Genomic DNA, 20,463 nt, shown 5'->3' on the forward strand with positions numbered 1-20,463 from the left:
AGAGGCACAGAGACCAGCAAGAGCAAGGAGAGGTCGCCTCTCTCAGGGCTAAAGGGACGGGAAGAGACAGAGACAATGACCCAGGGAAGGAGCCGGGCTCCGGGGGACGCGGCCCAGACGCTGCAGGGGGCACGATCCCGGAGCCCACCCTAGAGCCCATCCTGGAGCTGGGAAGGGAGGGAAGCAACACCTTCTGTTCCCCATCTGCCGGCCAGCAGGACGGGAGAGCACAGGACACTGGCCTCAAGGAGCGGAGGTGCAGATCAGAGGAATGATTTCAGTGAGCCCGGACTCTTGCGTCTTCCCGTGCACAGAAAACCTGAGAGGCCTGGTTCCTCCCTGCCCTCTGCGAGCCGGCGCGCAGAGCTAGCGAGACGCTGCCTCCCGGGCTACAGTCCTCAGAAAGCCGCTGAATAAAACACGCTTCTCAACCTGTAGGCTGTGCTTCTTCTTTTTTCGGTTGACATATGTAAGCGTCCAGTTTTCACCAAGACATTTTAAGACGCACAAAGGAGCAGGACACTCTGTCCCACACACAACAAAATTAACAGTTGGCAAAGTTATAGAAGAGGAACACCAGCTTGAAGGAACAGACACCTTAGAACAGATTGTTTTCAAGCGCACGTGGAAGAGTCGCAGAGTAGACAGACCATAGACTCGGCCATAAACTAAGTCCTAATAAAGGTAAAAGGACTGAAATCACACAAAGTATACTCTCTGACCACAATGGAGTTAAATTAGAAATCAAAAAGTGAAAGTAATTTAGGGAAAGCACAAATATTTGGAAATTAAACAATAGATTGCTAAACAACACACAGCACACACAGGTGAACGGACTTACAACGTAGATCTGAACGAAAATACAATACAACATACCAGCATTTATGATAAACAGCTGAAACAGGGCTTAGCTTTCTAATCTAGCTTTAAATGCCCATATTAGAAAAGAAGAGCGTTCCCAAAACAGTAATCTAAGCTGTTCCCCATTAGCATATTGATGAATGGCTAAATAATTTGTTGTATCCTTACAATGAAATATTATCTGGCAATAAAAAGGAATGAAGTACTGACACATGCTACGAGATTGATGAACCTCAGAGACAGTTATGTGAAGTGACAGAAGCAAATACAAGAGTCAGCATATGGTGTGGTTCCCTGTCTACGAAATGCCCATGAAAGGAAAACTTAGAGACAGAAAGCAGATTGGAGGTTGCCTGGAGCTGCGGGTGCGAGCTGGAGCACGAGAGACCTTACTGGGGGTGTAGAAATGCCATAAGCCTGATTTCTGGTGGAGGCTGCAGCACTCAGCAAGATTATTAAAAGTCCTTGAGTGGCTGAATTTTATGAGATGTAAAATATATACCTCAATAAAACTGCTTTTTTAAAAAAGCAAAAACTACATGCATCTATGGAAAGATGGAAAATACCTACAACCTCCCTTCTAGGTATCTCCTTCCAAAAATATTTCTCAAGAAAATGAAGAGAAAATGTAGTTGTGTTGGCAGTGATTCATTTACTCCCTTGAGGACTTTATGAGGGTAATGCAGATTTTAAAAAAAAAAAATGATTAGTGAAACAACAGACTTACCAAAAGAAAGGGAAAAATAGGGCATGGTAGAAAACTCAGATCTATCCAAATGTCTGCCTGGTAGATTCTACTGTCATTCTTTGTACAAAATAATAAACAGCAAGAGAATCAAAATCTCAAAATCCTCAAATAATGTTGCAGCCTTGTACCCATCACCTCCTGCTGTACAGGGAGCCTGCAGCCCCCCCAGTTCCTCTCTGTGCTCACACCCCACCCCACGGAGAGGACACTATGGCATGGAGACCCTTCTCCACAACCACTAACCCAAGCTTCGCCTCTCTGATTATAACCCCCATCCCTTCAACTTCTTACCCATTTGACTCCCTAGACCTGTTCTTAAATCTTAAAAGACTTCAGTGTATCAAGTCCTCTGAGTTTTCCTTCCATCAGCCTTGTCATTTCTTTACCCTTTAATTGAATTGAACTGGTTCATTGTATCAATAATATATCCACTGTTAGTTAAGAGTATGTTTAGCTTGATGTATTAAAAATAAAAACAACACCACAGGTGTTTATGTCTCTCTATCTGAGAAGTAAACAAACAAACAAGAAAGACAACTGTAAATTACTAAAAAAGAGAGAGAGAGAAAAAAAACTGTCAACATAGAATTACATGCACAGCATGAATGCCATTCAAACTAGAGTAGATGAATTGCATCAAAAAGAATAAAATATCTGGGAATAAGTTTAACTAACAAGGTAAAAGACCTGTACAATGAGAACTATAGACACTGATGAAAGAAATTGAAAGACATTCCATGTCCATGGATTAGGAGAATTAATACTGTTAAAATGCCCATATTATCCAAAGCAATCTATAGATTCAGTGCAATTAATATCAAAATTCCAATGGCATTTTTCACAGGAAGAGAAAAAACAATCATAAAATTTGTATGGAACCACAAAAGACCCTGAATAGCTAAAGCAATCCTGAGAAAGAAGAACAAAGCTTGCAGTATCACACTCCTTGATTTCAAACTATATTCTAAATATATAGTAATCAAAACAGCATGGTATTGGCATAAAAAACAGACACATATCTCAATGGAATAGAGTAAAGAGTCCAGAAATAAACACATGCATATATGGTCAATTAATTTATGACAAAGAAACCAAGAATGTACAATGGAGAAAGAACAGCCTCTTCAATGAGTGATGCTGGGAAGACATCTCTCACAGACAGAATGTCCAACAACACCGAGAAACAAACGTGGGTGGAAGAGAGAAGTCGGGCGGTGGCTTTTACTTTTTATTTTTAATCAAGCTAGCCTGCTGGAAAGGTGACTTATTTCTAAACATAAGACCATTTTATAGTTTATTGAAATGTCAATATACATATTTACACACAAATTTTCCTCCAATGCCGTACCATTTATCTCAGAATATAGACAATCCTTTCAGGACAATGGCCCTAGACTCAGCCTCATCTGCAGCTTTTTCTTCTGTCCCTTTCCCCAACACAGGGGCCTCTTTTGGTTTTTGGATGTTCAGTCTGCTCCCCGCCACTTATTAGTCCTTCCAGAATGTCCTCCTTCCCTCCCCTGTCTCACTTAGCTGGTACCCCTCAACCCTCTGAACTCAGTTCAAACATCACCTCAGCAGAGAAGTATCTCGACTCCCAAGAAGGTCTGACTTCCTGCTAAATAATCTTGTAGCATCCTTCACCCACCACAACTGCCCTCATCTGTAGTTCACGCTTTAGGGGCAAGAGATACCCCTCCCCCTCTAAACCGTAAGCCCCATGAGACCAGGGATCCATCTTCTCTGTTCACTGTTCCCCACTGTTCACACCTGGCCCTGCACACGTTGGCCATTTAATCCATATTTGTTGAATAAGTAAGGAACTAATATATCCATCAAGTTTTCTAAAGCCCCACATACCTCTTCATGTAGAATGTATAAATTCCATCCTTGAAAGTAAGAGCAAAGGGGAAATTAAATTGATCCCTCCCTTACCCTCTCCGCCTTATTTATTACAGTGTAAGAAACTCTATTCCAGCAATGCATTCAGGGCTGTAACACCTCCAGTCCCAATAAATAGGACTAATAATTGTATCATAGACTAACCGTATTATTTGAGACTTTGGCAGGTATCCTTGTTATGTTTGGAAGACTTAGCTTGACCAGCAATATATCCAAATCCGTGGATGAGTCATGTCGTAACAAGGATCTACTGTACTGTTCAGATCTGGCTGGGAAATGACAGAGGTCTCCATAGCTTTCCTTGGCTCAGATCCACTGCCCTCTTGTGCAGTAAGAAAAACACCAACCTGAGAACCCAAGGCAGTAGGAGTGGAGGCAGGACCTTATTTAAAAGAAACCCCAGAATTACTTCTACCCCAGCCTGTCAGAAGATGCTTCAAAACAAAACAAAACAAAACCAAAAGTAACCCAGGGTCACCCTAGAGTCATGGCACCAAAAGGTCAACGATCGTGTTTCTAAAACAAAACTGCTGTTGCTGGATTTTTGAACGGCCAGTGTAGTTCCTTTTAAAAATGTTTTTATAACAAAAAATGATGTCATTTTTAAGTGTGTTGCACTGTGCGCTCTAACAACAGCAGTGGTCGTTCATTCGACTGCTCCGTGGCAGGTGTCACAGTAGGAGAAGCACAGGGCGTGTCAGACTAACTGGATTCGAGTCTTGCCTATGGGACCAATGGGTTGTTGGGCAACCCATGTGCAAAATGGGCTTTATCCTGACTTTATCAGGACAAGATTAAAGGGATTAGGAGAGGATTCAACAAAATAAAACCTGCTGAATTGCTTCGCACAATATCTAGCTCATGGTAAGCACTTAATAAAGGATCATCCTTGTTATTACTGTTATGTGCTGAATACTATGTGAGCACCTTACATGCACCATCTCAAGTCCTTACAACAGCTCTGAGAGATGATCATCAATATTCCCATTTCACCAAAGAGTAAATGGGAATAAAATAATTAGCTCACGGTCACTCAGGTAGTATGTAACACTAGTCATTATTCAAATCCAGACCTATTGAACTTCAAAGTCCGCAGTCATTTTTGAACTCAAAAACTGCATAATTTAATGGGCACTCAGGCTGGGTCATATTATTCTTTATTATACTCTTAACCAAACACAATTACCCCAGTCTGCATAAAGGCTGTTACTGTCTGATTTCCAAATACTTGGAGGTCAATAAATGGTCATTCTGCTAACATGCAGTTTACAAACCAGTAGACTTAGAACAGCTGTCATGTGTATGAAGTCTGGTTCTCAATGTCATCAGCTGTGAGGTAGTAAATTATACCTGTCCTAGAGAGTTGTTAGGAGATTTAAATAAGATTCACAAATATAGTTAGTGCAATTCTTGGCTAAAGGTAGGCACTCAGTATGTTCTTATTTAAAAAAAGAATACATATGCATGTATATATACACAGGTACTTATAAGGATATAAAGTCCATAAGAAAGAAAGGGAAAGAATGAAAGAAGGAAGGAAGGAAAGGAAGGAAGAAAGAAAGAAAGAAAGAAAGAGAGAAAGGGAGAAGGGGAGAGAGATAGGGAGGGATGGAGGGAAGAGGGAAGGAAGGAAGGAAGGAAGGGAGAAAGGGGGGGAGGGAAAGAAAGAGGGAAAGAGAAAGAAAGAAAGGAAGAAAAGAAAGAAAGAAAGAAAGAAAAAGAAAGAAAGAAAGAAGGAAGGAAGGAAAGGTAGGGAGGGATGAGGGATGGAGGGAGGAGGGAAGGAAGGAAGGGAGGAAGGAAAGACAGCAGGCAGGACTCAGGGCCCTGGGCTCTGTCCATCTTGGCAATCAATCACCGGGAGTTGCTTGCTGGCGGGAGAGATGCCTCCAGCTGTCTGTTTGCATCAAGGACCAGAAGCCTCCAGGGAACAGAGAACCGAAGGGTGCGAACCTGCAGGTGCTGGTGCAGTGCGCTGGAGGAAAGGCCATTTGGCGCTGGGCACCGCATTCGTCAGGTGCTTGTCCTCTGAGCAGCCCCCGCGCCCTCACCTCTCGGGCCTGGGTCAAGAGCATGGAAAACGCGAGGCTGCGGGGAACCCCAGGCCTGGGGCTGCTGTGTCCAGTGCTGTGTCGTCTGCGCAGCAGAGACGAGGCCAGGTCCGGGGCTGGGGCTGGAGGAGGCTGGACGCCGTCTAAGGGAACGCGTCTGGCTCAGACAGGAGGCGAGCTGGGGGCGTCCAGGGAATTTTGCTGTGGCTCCCACAACCTGCGGGCGTGGTCAGCAGCCTCGGTGGACACTGGAGGCATGGCCATGGCCACCAAGACGGGGACGCAAGAAGGCGCCCCAGGGCTCCGGGCAGGGGCTGGGCTCCCCAAGAGGAAGGCTGTCTACAGAGCTGGGGAGACAAAGCAGGAGAACCACTCTTCAAGGGCTTCTATTCAAACCCCCTTTTCTCCCCAGGCTGACACAGCTTAAGAAAATATAGTCTCCCTAAAAACAAAGGGTTTATAATGAATCATCTTTAATCGTCCTTTTCAAGTCGAAAACTGAGCCTTTCCTCACCCAAACGTACCAGCGATCACGCTGATACTTCCTTTGAATGGTTCATCTGCCTGAGCTGATTGTAGGTGTATCTGGTGAAATAGCCTGAAAACATACAAATTCAAATGTTCTTCTGGGAAAACGATGATAATGATGATGTGCATAACATGTCCTATAATTTCCAGGTTATTATTTTTTAAGTTCACTTTGGAATCCATTGACTCACTGCTGATGGAAATAGTCAACATTTCTATTCCAAGTACAAAGAAGAAACCAAAAAAAAGCAGCAAAATCCCACCCTCAAAAGACAATACACAGTACATAGGACCAGCTTCCAAACTTGTTCTCTGCGATCAGCTGCGCAGTGCATTTAACTTCCCTGTACCGCCCACCAGCGGCTGGGTTTCCACTCCCTGTGGGAGGGGCCCTGCCCTGCCATCCTCCCTGCAGGCTCCTCCAGGGAAGGCCTCCTTGGGCTCTGTGTCCCGGGGATCTTCCATGCACGGCACCCACCCTCTTCCATCCGACACTTAATCCTGGGGCGTCACCCATGTTGATTTTCAACATTGTTGTGTCAAGTCAGGGCCTTCCCTGGGGCTCCGGGTGACCTTCCTCCAGTGCAGAGTCTCTATCCTGACACAAGGGTGGCTTGGATCCACGTCATGGGAACGACGTGGACCACTGGCTCTGAGCCCTCCCGTTTCAGGGGGCCTCGCCTCAGCCTGTGTGTTTAAAGATCGTGGCTACCAGGGACCTGTGTCCTTTTCCTTCCTTACTGCAACTTGACAAACCCTGACCATCATCTTTGTGCTGTACCCGGGGGAGTCAGCACGGTTGCAGGTGCCCGACGGTCCCCCCAGGAAGGACTGGGCGGAGGGGGTCCCGTCGACAGGAGGATGCGCCCCAGCTCACGTGGCCAGTGGCTGTTCCTGTAAAGGCACAGGCTTGTCAGGTGCTTTGTGGCGGGAAGCGGGACCGCGCCCACACCTCTGGGACCACCCCCATCCCCACGTTCGCTGACACCAGCGAGTATCACCAACTGGGGAGACCCACCAGGCCGTTTCGAGAGCTCCCCCAATGCAGCTTAGAGCCAAGGGGAGCCACCTTTCAGTCGACCACAAAGAGAAAACCGAAAACCGGGCGTCGGGAGAACCAGGTTGAACTGTGGTCCTTCTGGTGTAAGTTCTCCCTCAGGTGGAGGATGGTCCAGTGTGTGGGATCCAAGTCTCCCTTTGCACTTCGGTCTAAAACTACTGAAGCCAAGACCTCCTGTACCTTCTGTCCCCCCCTTTCCATGAGTGAGGGTCTCTCCTGGGGTGGAGGGGGCATTTGCCATTTTAAGCGGAACCTGCTGTTTTCCACAGTCCCCGCGTAGCACGGGGACATCTGTCCTGATGTACGGGAGGGTAAGGATGAAACCAACATTAAATATGGGCAGGGGATGCCCATGCAGAGGCATTAAGCAGGACCGCTTCCCGGGGTGGAGAGGGCAGCAGAGGACAGGACACTAATTTCACCAGAGTTTTGAAGTAGAGAACTGTTCCTTCTTTCTACTTTGACGCCTTTAGAGGCTTTCGAGGAGAGTCTGCAAAGGCTGCTGGCTTACATTTCCCAGCAGAAGGTGGCCTGTCCCCCAGCACCATGGAAGCTGCCTGCCAGGGCTTTACCCCGGGAAGCAGTAGGGTCAGACCTCATCCCCTGTGAGGCTGAGAAGGTTCCCACCTCTCCTCGCCTTCCCGGCCAGAGTCAAAGGGCACGCGCCGCCCCCCATCCCCGAGGCTCTGCCCTGACGCCTGACGCCACCTCAGCCTCCTCTCTGGCCTCAGTCCCCGCCACCCTGTCCGAAGCACAGCTCCTGGTTCTGGGTCATCACTCAGCATCAGGAACGCAATTCCAACGGTTCGAGACCACGTGGCGTCTCGGGATTACTCTCACGCCCTTGACGTCCATCCATAATCACCTTTGAATGGTTGCACAGTGTCTCTGCCTCGTGATGTATCCCCCCCCCCAGGGAAAGTCTGGGTCCGTGTGGCTGTCCTGGGGGTGGAGGGTAGAACTCCACCACCCAGCTCCTAAGACGCCTTAGGCTTCTGCCATCAGCTGATGGTCTCCAGCCGCCGGGAGAGTTACAGTAAGGAGCCTTCAGTGTTAATGCTAGTTAATAATAGATGTTAACACTCTCCTGCTGCCCGTGAACCGGACCACCACCTCCCCTGGCAGCGGGCGACGGGGACCGATCATTCCTTAGTGCCAGCGAGAGGTTTACTTACATCCGAAGTCTGAAGGTGATGAGTGAGCACCACAGGGTTTACTTCCCATGATGATGCTGGCTTTAAGATAAGACTTTTACTTTTAAACACAGGTCACAGAGCACGTTTAGAAAAGATTGCTCTGCCCGTGGTATGTGTGTGTTTCTTTTGAAACAGGTATAACTTAAGAAAATGTCTACTTTGAAAAATCACAGCATATGAAATGAGGTTTCCATCCAGGCAAAATAGTTGGTCAGCAGTGGATCAAAGTGCCCACAAGGCTCTAGATGTCTTTCCCAGGGGCTTGCAAACAGTGTGCCCGGGTCTGCCTGGCTGGTGACGGCCACCGTCCTGGCGCAGAGGACAGGTGTCAGGGAAGCTGGCGGGAGCCTCGTGTCAACCGAGTGATCTGACAGACGCATGTTTCTGGGAAATGGCTCACCAGGAGGTGGGCCCAGATCTCAATTAAGGGAGAAAGTCATAAGCAGAGCGTGATTTAGACTTTGCTTCTCTAATTGTCTTGAAAAGTTTCACAGTCTGCTCTTTGAAAGGATTTTGGCGTGAATATCCAGGTGGATGTCTGAGCGACTCGGGTCCGGGGCTAAGCCAGGGCACCTGGGCACAGGGGGCGGGCGGGCAGCGACACTCACATACTGCCCCCTCCCTGCCCCCGTCCTCCAATCCCTGCTCAGTATGTCAGTGACACCGGCACTGATCCAGAACCTGAGCACCTGGAAGGCATTCTGCGGACCTACTGTGTGCTCTGCGGGGCCAGGGTGGGTGCCCCGGGGAACTCGGCGAGCTCCTCCCCCTGCCCCCCGAGCCTGTCTGTCCGACCGCCAGGCCCTCCAGGTGCCGCCGCCTCTACTGGGGACCAGAGCACCTGGTAGCTCCTCATTCCCCGGCTGCACCCGCACTCCCACCGGGCACCCACTGGAGCCGGCGCCCGGCACCCCTTTGGGCATGGACACCGTGGGGTCCTTGGGCAGACCCGGGAAGGGGGCTCACACCTCCTCAATTGCTCTGCGCTGGGGGGTCCAGAGCAGCTCCACCTCCCTCGGGAGCCCAGGGGCTCCCAGTCCGTCCCTTTCCAGGTCCACCCACCAGGCTCCCCCCACTTCTCCTGCGGCCTGACTGGCACTGGACTGCGGTCAGAAGCCTCCCCGGACACCCAGGGTTTCTTACAGGGTCCCACTGGGGGCCCGGCTCCCCGTTCTCCCCCAGGAAGTGCCTCAGTCCTTCTTGTAAGCGAGTGCAGACCAACCTGCCCACGTGTGTACAAGGAAGCCATGTCCACGACACGGCAGCGCCCCACGCTGGGAGCGAGGCAGGCGTGTCACACACGTGTGCGCACACTTACGGAGAGAAAGAGGACTTCCCGGCTGTGGGGCACCCCCATTATAGCTGGAAACACTGCTTCTTTACGGGTGGGTTTACTTCCCCATCAAAATCCCATTAAAGACTGGAGTCCCTTCCAGTCACTTCCAGCTTTGAAAGCCACGTGATGCTTATAGGATAAGAATAATGATCAGTGTTGTCTCCTTTTTGGGCAAAGACCACGGCAGCTCCTTAGCTGAGTGCTCAGGGCTCTGGTCCAATGTCTTCCCAGAAGCCACACCCAAGGCCTGGGGTAAATGATATCACGTTTGAAATGAAGCAACTGTGACCCCGGTGTTACTTAGGAAAAAAGGGAGACACACAGCGCAGACTGTGGTGGGTGGAACGGACACAGGAAGATGGTAAATGGGGAGATTATGAACATTCCCTAGTGAGGAAGAATGTGGGAAGGCACTCTTCGTGCTCTGCAGCTGGTAACGAGCCTGACTCAGTCCTGTGATAGAAACTAAGTTACAACCGAGCAGTGGACTAGGTAGGACTTGAAGTTAAGCAGGTTAGAGACGAGTGCCCACCCCCCTGCCCCAGTTCCCTGTTAGCAGTGTGATCTGACCCTTGCACCTCCATCTCCTCACCTGCCCCTGCAGGGCTGGCTACTTTGGGGGATTAACTGAGCCATGCGTGAGGAGTGGCCAGCACGGTGGGCAGCTCACATGGAACCTTCTAGAACCGCGGCCTGTATATCACCCTCCACTCCACAGACTGCCTGGCCTCAGGGTCTCGCCCACTTAGCAGACCAGGTGGGTAGCGGAGTGCCCAGCCGTGAAGGAGGACGCACAGTGGGAATCCGCCCCATCGTGGCCATTGGATGCCCTGGGATGCTCGTTCCCGCCTTTGAGCCTCTGCCTGTGGGTCATCAGGGGCCCAGCGAACAACCATCCGAGGTGCCCCTGAGTTACCAATACGGTGCTTTCCTCATGACGGCCCAGACCAATGAAAGTCGTCCCCGCCTCGCTCACCATCCTTTAAGCGGCATAGTACGTTTGTAAATTTCACCTGCGTTTCTACAAACACAAATAAGTCACTGTTAATTAAGAACAGATTAAAAACTCAGGGTTTAAATAATGTTCGCCTGAAATTGGGGCAACTGCAAAATGAGGTTCCATTCAGGCCCTGGGTGTGCCGACCAATCGTCCACCTTCCCCGAGGTGGCAGCCTTGTCAGAGAATTATGGAAAAGGAAGCCCGGAAAGGAAACCGGGCGTCTTCCCAACTCCACCAGTAGGTGTCTCTCTGCGCCCACAGATCCTGGAGCCCCGGCGTGTTCTCTGCCGTCGTTCCCGCTCCTCTAACTGCCCCGTCGGCAGGTACAGAGAGGACGCTGCAGGCGTGGATGTCTTTGACCTTGAATGGCACATTAACTGCAGTGCAGCCATCAGAGGCAAAGGGGGTTCGAAAACCGTGCCTAGAGACGAGGCGCTGCATACAAGTTATTTGACACAAAATATTCAATACATCTCATTAAAAGCTGCTCCCGCGTTCAGCAAGGTTTTGTGTTCGGTGTTAGATGTGCGCCACTTCTGACCTCACCACATTGGAGCCAGGCGGACACACACAGAACCCGCGGCTGTGAGACACCCAGAAAGAACGAGCACCGTCACACCGTACAGCACACCCTGACAGCTTGCCTTCCCGTTGTTCCTCACACAGTTCTCTCTCTGTCACACACACACACACACACACACACACACACACGCTCATGCTGGCCTCGCTGAGCAGACATACGTGTGTACGTGAGTTTTATCCACATCCCCAGAGGATGTCATGAAGCTTAGAACCTATTAGCAGAATCCTACACTCACTGGTTATTTCCCCTTCTGCATTGGGAAATATTTGTCCCCATATCATTGGAAAAGAAATAAGGGAAGAGTATCAAACATAATTTACAGACAGAGATACCCAGGTACCCAAGGAAATATTTATTACTCTTTCAGGGGCTGGTTGACTTTACCTGAAGCTGAGTTCAATTATGAATTAGGACTACAAATACATACACATCTGTGTACAAACACAGGTACGTGCCAAACCATGAGTGGCCTCACGCCTTTGTCATTCAGACTTCAAAGTTCCATATCACAGCCACTTTGTTACTATCTAAATAGTTAAGAAATTAGCTAGGCACGATCATATTCTCCAGACAGCACAGTCAAACCAACGACATTCCATGACTGCATATCTTTCAAGGGAGATTATCCCTCCCCCGCCCGCTCCAGGGTGCCGGCCACAAACTGAAGCCAGAAGACACACCATCATCTTAGGAGCCTGTTCTCTGCCTTGGCCCAGTGTGGTTTCCTCTGGTGCCGGACTTGTTTCCTAAACTCAGTCAGATCTGCACTGCTTCCCACATACCTACGTACCTACATGTACACAAATCCCTGTGCAAAGTAAACAAACCTGAGGTGCATTCCCAAACCTCATGAATCTAATTTATTCCCCAATCCGGCAAGGCAAGAATATGTCTTTCATGGAAAAGACGGGGTCCGGGAGAAGTCCCGCTGGCACGGGGAGCCTGCGGGGAAGGGCTGGCCCTCCCGTGAGGTCACAGAGCTGCCCTTTACAAAGCTGTCTACAAGTCACCTCTGTCAGCATCTTCAGAAAACAGAGCAAAGAAGAGACTGTCAGGTAACTCACATCAGGGCCCATCCTAATAGCCTTCCCGACAATTAAGGAGCTAGGTCATGTGGGCTTCCAAGGTCCCACGCGCCCCACAGACCACAGGGAAGGCGCAGCCCCCACGGTGGGGCTCAGTTGCTGGGAGGGGTATTTTTAAGGCCCACTTCCTCCAGCAGAACCGCGATCCTGGGGGGAGTTGGGCCCAGGACCCTAGAAGCTGCCCCCAGGCCGTCCTTTCTCCCCTCACGTGTCTGCTCCACGAAAGGCTGACATGTGCCCCTTGCCGGGGGCCTCACCTGTGCCCCCAGCTCCCCACACACACACTGCAGGCCCAGTAATATCTCAGCCCCGGTGTCTTTCGTCGCTCTTCCCGTGAGCCTGAGCCATCCACCCAGGACTGCTTTCTTGCAGAACAAAACCCACTTGGGTGTGTGCTGCCCCAGTGACACACTGAAGCCCGGGGTCCATGCCTGGGCCAGAGCGCCTTTAGCCGGTGACCGAGGCCAGATGCTGGCCGACAGGAGGGGACCCTTCACAGGTGTGAGCAGAGCCCCGCAGCGGGTTCCTTGGTAGGGGGTCCCGTTCTTTGGGGGGGGGTCCCGGCGGCCCGCCTCCATCCTCCCACCCTCGCTGCTTCGCCTGGCGCCGCTGGCCCTTCGGTGGGTGTGTGAGCGCAGCACCTGTGCCCTGACTCACCTGAGCGCGGCCCCGCCTCACGGGGGCCCGCAGACCTGCGTAAGGGCGCTCCTCAGACAGCCCTGATGCCCCAACTCCCCGCCGGCGGGCGTGGAACGCTTCCCACCTCTGCCTGGTGTCCGCGGGATGAGACGTCTGTAACCCAGCTTCCAGGGGTTTCCTAGTGGAGTGAATTGCTGCTCAGCTTCTAGAATGGAGTGTTCGAATACACACCTTTAGCAGGTTATCTCGTGCTGTGATTACCAACAAACAAACACCGGATGCCCTTCGCAGCCTCAGTGCTGTGAGCAAGCTCTACGTGCAGCTCAGTGAGGAAGGGCGGGCACGTGGCATCTGCGTTTTCCCGGGGTGCGGCGGGGGGGGGGGGGTCGCGTCTCTAACACAAGTGCTTCTGCAGGAACCGGCTGGGAAGGGCGAGGAGGGCCCCTGCCCCAATAAACCAGGCCCGGATCTGAAGCAGCCCTCCCCAAAGCAGAGGCTCAGAAACCTTGCTGTGAGGGACCCACCCCCCCCCACCCCAGTTTATCGTTTGTGGAGAAATCTGAGGCATATTCACATTTTCCTGGCGCCTACGAACACCGTTCCTTTTAACGTAAAGATTCATCTAAATTCCTTTCTCTGGCGTTTAAACTAGTGACTGTTGGGAGGAAAAAAAAAAAGAGGGGGGGGAATCATTGAAATGGGCTCCTGCATGGGGAGCGCCCGACCCGCCCCCGCACACGGCTGCCTCACCCCGAGATTAAGAAGTTATGCGGCCTGCCACGCGCTTCCCTCTTACAAGTCTTGACTTCACACTGTTATTTTTTCACTTTTTTTTTTTTTTTTTTCTCCTGGCACCTGTTCGAATCAAGAGTAGGGTGGTCTGATTGCAAATTTGTTCTTTCCTTAATCTCTAAGCAAAAGGTGGGGAGAAAATCTGGAAGGGACAGAGATGTTTGAAAATACGGTTGAAATGTCATTTTTACAGTGAGCCACCTTAGCGTATTTTCAGATTGAATACCATACACAAAATCAAGGTATTTTTGCTGGTTGCTAGACTAGCTTAAAAGCTTAAGCAAGCAGTACTCATGAAAGCACCCTTTCTTTAAAAGCACCACGCAGGGCAGCAGCAGACATGAAGTTTGACGACTTTACACTGAAGAAAACAGCACCATATAGAAGCAGATACATGTTTGAAACAACTGTCTCTAAGGGCCCATTCACGCTTTTTTTTTTTTTTCCCATAAAAAACACAGTGATGCATGAAAAGATACAAGCACTTGTCAGATGCCTTTGTGGAGACGTTAAGATTCACCCATCCTTCCCTCTCATCCCTGCGGTGCCCCCGCTTCTCCCCGAACGCGGGTCCTTCAGGGGCTACAAAGCGCTTCTTTCAGGCACCGAGGCTAACATGGTGACACGGCCGCTCCATTTCCCGGGGAAGCGCCGCGTCCGGCTCGGCCGAGCCTCTGCGACGCGCGAAGCGCATCCTCAGCGCGTGGCAGGGCTGGTTCGCAGGCCCCGGGAAGCCCCCTACGGGCCCGCCGCTCACTCACGGGGGCTTTGTCCTCGCCGCTACCTTCCCTTTGCAAAAGCCAGGAGCGAACCGTTCCGTCCCCGGGCTAGCCGGACCTCTCCCGGGCCCGGGGGCCGGCCTCCCAGGCCGGCGCGGAGCCCACATCTGGAAGCCAGGCCCGGCCAGGCGGACCTGGCGCCCCCGGAGCACGGACGCCCGGCTTAGCGCTCAAGAAGGAGAATGACCTCTCCTGAAAAGACTCAAGCACTTTTTTCCTCTCCACTGAAGCCCGGGGCACAGCCCATTTTGAACCAGAATAACTTAGTCTGACAACAGATTCTTCCTCTGTTCACAGCTGTCCCAGAGGGAGGAGCTGAAATCTGAGCCTCTCGGCTGTGATTGGACCCTTCTCGCAAAAGAGAGGAAAAAAAGGCCTCCCCGCCGCCACCGCGGGCTCAGTCCGCGAGGAGCCCGCGACCTGGCGGCGCCGCACGCGCACCTGCCGGGGCCGCGATGCTGTAGGACCGCGCGCCCCGCGCCCCGCGCCCCGAGCCGCCGCCAGGATGCCGCGCTCATTCCTGGTCAAGAAGCATTTCAACGCCTCCAAGAAGCCCAACTACAGCGAGCTAGACACACACACAGGTAAAGGGGGGGCCCGACGTCTGCATCTCCATCTATCTATAAATAGGTAAACGCAGGGGCGCGCGGCCGCTCAGCTTCTGTTACAAAAGAGCCGGAGACCGAGCTGTTTGCCTCGAAGCAGGGTCGCGAAAGAGCGGTCATTCCTCTGATCATCCAGGCTCAGGTTTAATTCAAAACTTTCAAACTCTGAACTGGCTAGGAGAACTTCCTTCGGCTCGTCCATCGTCCTGTTCCAAAGCGTGTACATACTTGCATAATGAGTACGTGGAGGGTGGGTGAGGCGGTGCGTAAACGTTGAATTACTGCTTTTTTCCCCATGTAATAAGGCTCCTTTCCTGCAGAAAGCGGCTTGATTCACGCCGATCTTTGTACTCACAGGCGTAAGCCCTGCAACCAGCCCACGCATAAAATGGAAGAGGGCTTTTCTATATCTCTGAAAAGAGTGGGTAGGTTTTCCCCTCGCTGGGCTGCGCTCCCTGGCCGCAGGGCCGGGCAGACCCCGGCACACTCCGTGTGCCGGGGACACAGATGTGCCTTAAGGGCAGTGACCGCCAGCAGCAACGGTGGAGAAGAAATGTCCTCCCAACTCCTGCGCCTTCTTACAGGGTCTGTCTTCTCGTAACCAAGTCCTGCTCGTGTTGCCAAGTAGCTTCTTCGTGCGTTTTTGGAGCTGCGTTTCAGCTCACTCTCCTCTCCCCTCCTCTCTCCTCCCAGTGATTATCTCCCCGTATCTCTACGAGGGCTACCCCGTGCCTGTCATCCCCCAGCCGGAGATCCTCAGCTCGGGAGCCTACAGCCCCATCACCGTGTGGACCACAGCAGCTCCCTTCCACGCCCCGCTGCCCACCGGCCTCTCTCCTCTGTCGGGATACCCCGCATCCTTGGGGCGAGTGAGTCCCCCTCCGCCATCTGACACCTCTTCCAAGGACCACAGCGGCTCCGAAAGCCCCATTAGCGATGAAGAGGAAAGACTACAATCCAAGCTTTCAGACCCCCATGCCATCGAAGCTGAAAAGTTTCAGTGCAATTTATGCAGTAAAACCTATTCGACCTTCTCTGGGCTGGGCAAACACAAGCAGCTGCACTGTGACACCCAGTCAAGGAAGTCTTTCAGCTGCAAATACTGTGACAAGGAGTATGTGAGCCTGGGCGCCCTCAAGATGCACATCCGGACCCACACGTTACCTTGTGTCTGCAAGATCTGTGGCAAGGCGTTCTCCAGACCCTGGTTACTTCAAGGGCACATTAGAACTCACACTGGTAAGAGAAAACCTAGTCAGGGATGTTACTGATGGACCCAAGGAAGCTCTGGGCGGGCTGTCGGAGTTGCATTAAGTGGCGACACGGTGCTTTTAATGATGGATGATCATTTTTAGCTACTGCCTGACGACTCGAAAAGTCGTCAGAGCACCAAGGGCCCCATTGCTTGCTAACACTCTCTGCTCCCGGGACCGCAAACAAGCATTTAGACTTTGGAAAGTAGATTCAGGAGGTTTGGTCTCAAAGATCAGTTAGCAAATCAGGAAAGATGTGCTTGAGTGTGTGTTCTGTGAAATGGCTCCCAATAATCATCAAGTACAAACGTTGTTGTCCCAATCAATTGATCAGGGGGACAGAGAGAGGAAGGTTTTGGTTTTTGGTTTTGGTTAGTTTCATTCTTGCTGTGCTATCTCTCACCCCACAGCAAGCTGGATAGTTAGAGCTGAATTTGCTTTCCGTTGTTTGCTTTTGTTTTGTTTTTGCTGCCGAATTTTCTATTCCTAGCACAAAATTACCCTTCAGGGAGTCGAGGCATTTATCCAGGCTTTGTCATAACACGGAAGGAGGGAAAAGGGGAAAGGTTGGGAAATGTGGGGAGGAGCTGGCCGTTAGCTGCACCTGCTGAAGCAGAGAGCCTGGACAAGTGAAGCCCTGGGACGACAGGAATTATTTCTGCGTGACTGGTGGCAGGAACCATATTCTTAAATTTTTTTTAATTTGATTTTTTTTTTTTTTTAATGCAACAGTCACATTTGTCTTAAAGGGCCAGACATTAAAACAAGTATCTATTCTGGGGGATTTGAATCAAGTTTGGCTGTTTCTCATGCTTTGGGCTAAATGTGGTTGTTGCTCATAAACGTTATCTGGCTTTGCGTTTCCTCTGAAAACACTGATTGTCTTTCTTTCTCCCCCCGCCCCCCCCACCCCCGTCTCACCCCCCAGGGGAGAAGCCTTTCTCCTGCTCTCACTGCAGCAGGGCCTTTGCAGACAGGTCAAATCTGAGGGCTCATCTGCAGACACACTCGGACGTCAAGAAATACCAGTGCAAGAACTGCTCCAAAACCTTCTCCCGAATGTCTCTTCTGCACAAACACGAGGAATCTGGCTGCTGTGTAGCACACTGAGTGACACAACCCATGTTTACTCAAGCAGAAGGCATTTCTTCACTCCGCCTCCGAATGACAAGTAAAAGTCCAAAGGCATTTTCTCTTGTGCTTACCGACCAAAGAATATGTATACACACACACACACACACACGCACACACACACGCACACACGCACACACACACACACGCGCGCACACACACACACACACACGCACACACACACACACGCAGAGCTTCAAGAGCACGGGCATCCATGTGTGTCAAGTTAATCCTTTCCATGTGAAGTTTAAAATTACTATATATTTACTGACAGCTAGATGGAGAGGATAAAAGACAAGAATCTCTCTCTTCAGAGATGAAGCAAAAAGCACATTGTGCATCTTTTCTTACTAAGAAAGAATGCAAAGATTTACATCGCTGCCAAATCATTTCACTGAAAAGAACAGTGTTGCCTTGTAACGGAATTTGTAATAGAATTTCCTATAGGAAGAGAATCTGCCAGACCCTATCTCAGGTGCCTTATAAAGTATTCCAAGTTTACTTTATTACATGTCTGATGTCAGGTCACCATCCTTGAGCTAAAGCCTGTTTTGATTACTGGTCATACTTTAAACTGTGTTTTTGAGGGAGGGAGGGAGGGGGAGAGAGGGGGGGGAGAGAGGAAGAAAGAACAAGAAGAAAAAACACAGGAGAATGTATTAAAAGTGGGGTTTTTTTGTTCTTTTTTTTTTTTTTGCCAATAAATAGTATGTGCCTTGGGGGAGACGGGAAAGACTAGCTTTGAACATTCCTGGTGCACGCTCCATGTCATACTTTTTTAAAGAATTTTTGATGATTTTCTAAAAATTTTAATTTTTTAAATTTTAATGATTTTCTAACGATGGGAATAAGTGCAACAAAGGATTTTTAGAAACTCTGTGATGTACTTAAACTGTTTTAAACGCATACAAGAAATGCAATCCACACAGCACCCTTTGCAACTGCCTTTTTAATTAATTGTATAGTTGATGAGTCCATGTAAATTTGTGTTTATTTTTATATGATTGAATGAGTTTTGTATGAAAGTGAGAAGTTGTCTATAGCTAATGCCTATAAACAACCTGAAGACTTGTGAAATTCACGTTTCTTTTTTAAAAAACAACTTTCAAGGTTCTTTTTTACAATAAACATTTTTGATTTAAAATCTATTGTTTGTATACTTTCAGAGACTTTACTTACTTCATGATTAGTACCACCAAACAGCTGTATGAAGAATTGTTTCTTTTGTTAATAAGAGAAAAAGTGAATAGTGTTCATTATGTATGTGGAGTCTTGTTTTATGTGTTCGATTATAGCAAAGCAATCGGTCAGTATTTTTTCTTTACTCTTAAGATATAATACTGTTACATTCAGAAAGACAACATCCTAATGGGAGTTTGTTAGCGTTATCTCTTGAACAAAAATCACGCTTTCTGAGTGCTAAAAATATTCACCTTATTAATAGTCAAGAACATTTTTCAAAACTTTTTCTTCTTGATGACTTGACTGTTTTGGCTTTATGAAATCAGATTACAATCACTCGTTGTAATCAGTGCTTGTCACATAGGCCACTAGAACAGTTTAAGGATTTTAAAAGAAATATTTAATGATATATAAGAAGAAAAATAGAACTTCTGCTTGAAAAGATCAGGAAAAAGTGGATTTATTATAAATTACACAAGTTGGAAGATTAAACCATGCAAAGAAAACCCCACGTCTAGTGGGATGAGATAAGCTGCAATCTGAGCGGCACAGAGCTAAGTTTCCCTTTATGGTATTTTGAAGAGGCACCACCCACACCCAGTGTGCACCGACTCAAACAGGGCAGGACCAGCCAGACCACATACAAGCACATGCTTACCAAACGCGGTGGACGAACGCACAAGCCAAGATGCTCACCACGTGTTGCAAGCACTGTGACAAGCACCAAGCTGTGTGTTTAAACCCAAACTCCAAACCCGTGGTGAGGTTAGTCCTGCTACTATTAATCACTTCTCTCTGGTTTGCTCAGAACTTGGAGAATTATTTTTCCTTCTAATGTCCTTGCGATACAAATAAAAGCCAGAACTAGTATCTCAAAGATGTTAGTAATACCAATATATTCCCTTAATGTTCACACACATTCCACTATGTGTTACATTTAAATTTTAGTCAACGTATATAAGGAGTGTGCATTTGACTAAAAAAACCCCCCTCAATTTAATATTCTATGTTTAATTTTTTTCATATCTCAGGATATATATCTCAAATACAAAATTATTTGGAGAGCAATTTATAAATGTAAAAGAAATGGCTAGTAGCTTGTCTGGGGGCAATCTGAAGTAAAAAAAAGACAGCTTTAGTTAGTGTATATGGCATATAAATGATGCCTGGAAGTTTGCAGGCCAGGTAGCATGTAGAAATATCCCACAAGGGACACGTGTGGGTGAGTCACATCCCTGCAGACATCTGGTTCGTCCTCCCAGGAACCACATCTGCCCACTTTCCTTTCCTCATCAGTAGAGCTACAGGCAAGTCGTTTCTTGGTGTCCAAAATGCAAACAGATAATTTTCTAAAGGGAAAAGTCTGTTCATTCGTTTAATTTCCTAGTGAAGCATTAGTGGTAATATTTTTGCAATATATTTCTGCTTTGTCCTCACCATTCTCACTTCATTCATGATTTAAATATTCTACTTTCATTAAGGTCACATGAGTTTGAATTACGGGACATCAATCAGATACTAAGATTTTCTATAAATACAGCTCAGTCATTTTTTAGAACTTTTAGCATTTTTACAAGGCCTTTGACTACACGTCCTCTAATACATAAGACGTGGCTCAGATGTCACATACTTTGAATACTTTTCCAAATTCACTCTTTCTGAGAGATTTATATCATTTACAATGTGGTGCTTATCTCACTGCGTGGCAGTTTTGTTCTTTTTTTTTTAAAGA

The 20,463-nt window shown here is 48.9% G+C and overlaps 1 protein-coding gene and 1 long non-coding RNA gene across 3 annotated transcripts; one reads left to right on the forward strand and one right to left on the reverse strand.

The window, feature by feature from the left end:
* Positions 1–197: 197 nt before the first annotated feature.
* Positions 198–14,889, reverse strand: LOC309615249. Of its 2 annotated transcripts, none has more exons than XR_014236659.1 (4): positions 13,740–14,889; positions 13,564–13,644; positions 13,008–13,194; positions 198–6,160 (listed from the first exon to the last, which is right to left on the reverse strand). It is a non-coding gene; the product is annotated as an uncharacterized lncRNA (long non-coding RNA). The 2 variants fall into 2 exon arrangements; XR_014236660.1 differs by lacking the exon at positions 198–6,160 and adding an exon at positions 9,090–12,287.
* Positions 14,890–14,938: 49 nt separating this feature from the next.
* On the forward strand, positions 14,939–18,693 carry SNAI2 (snail family transcriptional repressor 2). Its single transcript, XM_082364597.1, has 3 exons — positions 14,939–15,144; positions 15,859–16,404; positions 17,347–18,693. Exons 1-3 carry the CDS (start codon positions 15,066–15,068, stop codon positions 17,526–17,528), a joined length of 807 nt encoding a protein of 268 aa, XP_082220723.1. The 5' UTR covers positions 14,939–15,065; the 3' UTR covers positions 17,529–18,693.
* The last annotated feature ends 1,770 nt before the right edge of the window (positions 18,694–20,463 follow it).

Source organism: Balaenoptera borealis (assembly GCF_965194805.1).
Source record: "Balaenoptera borealis genome assembly, chromosome: 17".
NCBI classification, from domain to species: Eukaryota; Metazoa; Chordata; class Mammalia; order Artiodactyla; family Balaenopteridae; genus Balaenoptera; species Balaenoptera borealis.

Excerpts from the sequence above, each read along its gene's own strand:
- SNAI2 (XM_082364597.1), top strand. The coding sequence starts at position 15,066 with ATGCCGCGCTCATTCCTGGTCAAGAAGCATTTCAACGCCTCCAAGAAG. Across the intron at positions 15,145-15,858 it reads CGAGCTAGACACACACACAG|TGATTATCTCCCCGTATCTC; the intron begins GTAAAGGGGGGG and ends CTCTCCTCCCAG. Across the intron at positions 16,405-17,346 it reads GCACATTAGAACTCACACTG|GGGAGAAGCCTTTCTCCTGC; the intron begins GTAAGAGAAAAC and ends CTCACCCCCCAG.